The sequence below is a fragment of the Charadrius vociferus genome, unplaced genomic scaffold (genome assembly GCF_000708025.1).
Source record: "Charadrius vociferus isolate BGI_N301 unplaced genomic scaffold, ASM70802v2 scaffold1487, whole genome shotgun sequence".
Lineage (NCBI taxonomy): Eukaryota > Metazoa > Chordata > Aves > Charadriiformes > Charadriidae > Charadrius > Charadrius vociferus.
Genome location: NW_009649222.1, coordinates 38,665 through 42,508, shown reverse-complemented (window position 1 = coordinate 42,508; position 3,844 = coordinate 38,665). Strand labels below are relative to the sequence as shown.

Genomic DNA, 3,844 nt, shown 5'->3' with positions numbered 1-3,844 from the left:
CAAAAGGCCCATTTTAGGCAGCCGAACACACGGTATGTTTTCAAAAGAGCTGCAGCCTTGAGTATAATGGGAACGGATGGGTGATGAGCTCGTAAAAAGGGGAGGAGGGGAAAAAAAAAAATAGAAAAAAAAAAAAGAAAGGAAAAAACCAATCTGTCTGGGGCTTTCGGCTTTGCGCGCGTGAATTGCCGTGCTAACGAGAATAGACGTGCGGGTTTGAAAGAGGGACGTGCGTTGCTCGGTTCCGCGTGGGAGCGGATGACGGGGCTAAATGCCACCACGGAGAGCGAGTCCGGCAGCGTGGCCGGGAAGGTGGGGGGGGGCACAGCACCGACCCACCTCCGAATAAAGATTACAATACAGGGGAAAAGGAAAAAAGAGCTCTTTTTTTTGGGGGGGAGTGGCTCTGCGAAACGCAGAGGTGTCCCCCTTCAGGGAGGTCGGGTCTCAAGCGCAGACTATAAGCGAGGAGCAGTGACTGCCTGGTATTTCTTAAAAGTAATGAATAGGTACCGGATCAAAAGCCAGGCACCAAAATACTGGGGTCAAAAAGCTCATTTCGTGCTATACCATCTCATTTCACACCATACCACCTCATTTCGTGCTATACCACCTCATTTCACACCATACCACCTCATTTCACACCATACCACCGGACTTCAGAGCGATACCGAACCAGGAGGACGTTCTGCGATGTCTAAAAATCTTTCGCTGAATTCATTTCCAGCATTTTCCCTGTCAAAACGACCACGTTAGAAAGATTTTTCTCTTTTTCTTTTTTCCCCTCTTTTTCTCTAAACTTAGCAGCAGGCCGTGCCATCGGGGACACTGCAGGTCTGCTGCGTTTCTGGAAGCTTTTGAATGTTTCTTTTTCTGTTGTAATCCGTATGGAAATTACCAGCATCTTGCCCAGAAGCTCGAATGTATAGTCAGAGCATGAAGAGAGATAAAAATGGCATTTGGGATAAATAGCAACAGGGGGGAGGGAGAAGGGAAACCAGAACAGACGACGGGAGGTGGGTGGGATACTGCAGAGCCACCGCATCCACGGAGCGGCACGAACCCTTCGTTTTACCTTCCCCGTTTTCCGCGAGAGGTTTAGGGCAGCGTGGGGCAGCCCCGGTCTCTGCCGGAGCCTCCTGCCTGCGCAGAAGGAGTTGGATGGGTGTCCCAAATCCCCAAAACTGCCGCCCCGACCGTTTCGGACCTCATTCCCCAAACAGGATCCAGCCACAGCGCAAAGAAAAAGACTTTCCGGGGAAAGGAATAACAGCATCCTATGGCTTCCACTCCCCTCCAGCCTGGCGGTCCGTGTTTCGCAGAAGGAAAAGAAAAGAGAATCCCAGCAGGAGCCCTCGCTGCCTGCGGCTCTGCCCGACGGGAGTCCGCTGCGCCCTGCTCGCAAGAGACGCACGCTCGTTAGCTGGAGGAAAGCAGCCAGCTGATTTCCTAAGCAGCCAGAACTGGGCGACGCGCACACGTCTAGTCTAAGCGCGTCTGTCAGGAGCGATGTTGCCAGACTTGATCCTACCTCGGGGCAGAAGCGATGGGACTCGGTGGTGTTTCAACCTCCGGTTTGCGGGTCCGTACAGCCAGGTGGTGGCCAAGCGCTCCCCTCCGCCCCCAAAACAGAGGGCGAGACGCAAAGGCAATTCCAATTAAGAAGCAAGCGAAGCTGCGTGGCAGCAAACCAGTGGAAATTTTTGAGGTCCCCACAGAAAACTGAATTTAAAGGCTACAAAGCAGCAGGAAAAGCGATGTGCGGGTTGCTTTGGTCCATCCACAGCACCGTTTGGGTTCTCGGGCTGAGCAGGCGAAGCAAGGCAGGTAGCCAAGCGCTGGCAGAGGCACCGCTCACACCTTCGCCCTCTTCATCGTCCCACCGGGACGCACAGCAAGCCAGGAACCACCAACCGCCCCCGTCAGCGCCCCATCCCGCTCAGGGGACGCTACGGTGCCCCAAAACCTCCTGGTGCCACACCAATGAAGCCGCCGTTGCACGGTACGTCCCTTCCGCAGCCCAGCCCGTCCTGCCGGCTCAGCCCTCCGGCACGGCGCTTTCGGCACCGTCAGCATCTTTCCGGCTGAGGCACCAAACCCGAGCTGCTCCCAGCAGCCGTGGCCGCGGCCCCGCAGGTAACCGTGTTAGTTTATCGCCCTCACCCGCAAGGCAGGACTCAAACCGTCCCCTTGTCGTGTTCTCCTGGCTATTCCAGGCACTGGCAACTTGGAGAGGAGACATCAGAGCAAGCTCCCCGATCAGCGAGGCACAGACTGCGACGAAGGAGAGAGAATAAAGCAAGCTGAGAAGTTTTTCCCGACTCTTGCTCCATCCAGCAGCTGTGCACGCTTCTCCTTTGGTCACTTGTCCTTCCCTCGATGGCCACGAGCTCGTCCCACAGCTCTAACCCTGGACGTAACTTCTCTACCTTCCCCTCTCTTCACCAGGCAGCTATGGAAGAACTCAGCTCCACCACCCCGGGCTTGGGTTGACTCATTTGTCTTTCCCAAATTAAATATCCCTCCTGTAATCCCCACAGCTGCAATGATATTTACTCCTCGTCTTTAAGTACGGGGCGACATCACTCTGCGCTGTCCAAACCGGCTTCACCCGAGGGGCAGCTGCTCCTTGCATTAAACGAAGTATATGGTATGTATTTGACATATATATTCGACAAAAGAGAGAAACCCAGAGAACTCACCCCAATTCAGCACTTGAGCGCCACATGATCAACCTGCAGCTCACAGGAAGGTTGAGCTTCACGCGTCTTAACCTTCAGGTAGGAACTGAGTTTTTAAACTATTTCAGTTTTTAAACTATTTTGCCAAGAGAAGACGAAGCGGTTGTCACGCCAGACGGCAAGTGACATCCAACGCTCTGGGACAACACCCCCCTTACCTGCTCGCGCCCGTACAAAGCCACGCGATGCCTCCTCTGCCCCAGGACCTGACCTCAGAACTTGCCGCTTCTTCTTCCCCCCGGAGCCAGGACAGAGCCTTCGGAGAGACGCAGACGCACCTTCGCTATAAATATTAATCGCGTTGTCACCGGTGTTACAGATGAGGACTATCACATCCCAACTTTGACTCCGTTTCAGCATTGCCACAGGGTTCATCAGCCGATTCAAGCACTTCTTTGAGCTGCGCCACACCGAGCACAAGGGAAACTCCACCGCTGAAATGCCGGACAGCCGGGCGGCAGCTTTTAACTGTGCACGACGCCGGGTGGAAGGTCTGTCATCCTCGGCGTTCGTCCAGAGCTCTTCAAGGGTAAGGGAACGTGAAGCGAGAACAGCTCCTCTCCTGGCTCACTCCCAGCTGAGACCGCCCGCCTTCACACCAGCGACGGGGTCAGGATATTTTCGCGGGGACAGGAGCCCAGCACGGGTGAAACCAGCCGGCCGCGGCAGGGACGGGCAGGGGGATCGCTCCAGCATCCTCCCATACCTCTGGGGAGGGCAGCACCGAAACAAGCACACGGCAGCGGTTGGCACTGCGGGAGCTGAAATCCCTGCTCAGCTTTGCCTCTCATCCAGCCGCGCGTTCTCTCTTTCTTGGGTTTTTCCACCCCGCTTTAAAAGAAAAACAGATCCACAGGGCTGCAGCCCCAACAGGACACGCGCCGGCCGCACGCAGCGTATCGAAATAGCCGGAAGGGGATATCGTAAAACATCAGCCGGCTTCTCGGCATCAGACTAGGGCTGCGATCCGGCTGCTCGGGCAGCGAGCAACCCAACGCAAGCCTGTCAAAGACCCAACGCAACCCATCCCAACCCAACATAACCCATCCCAAGCCATCCCAGCACATCGCAACCCAACGCAACCCATCGCAACCCATCCCAGC

General features: G+C 55.5%; 1 protein-coding gene across 1 annotated transcript in view; it reads right to left on the bottom strand.

The window, feature by feature from the left end:
• Nucleotides 1-3,844, bottom strand: part of RNF115 (ring finger protein 115) — a 22,008-nt gene that overhangs the window by 11,955 nt on the left and 6,209 nt on the right. The window contains exons 2-4 of the mRNA XM_009888996.1: nucleotides 3,020-3,262; nucleotides 2,164-2,274; nucleotides 1,076-1,143 (exon numbers count right to left, since the gene is read on the bottom strand). Coding sequence (XP_009887298.1) covers nucleotides 1,076-1,143; nucleotides 2,164-2,274; nucleotides 3,020-3,262 — 422 coding nt within the window. The remainder of the gene's footprint in view (nucleotides 1-1,075; nucleotides 1,144-2,163; nucleotides 2,275-3,019; nucleotides 3,263-3,844) is intronic.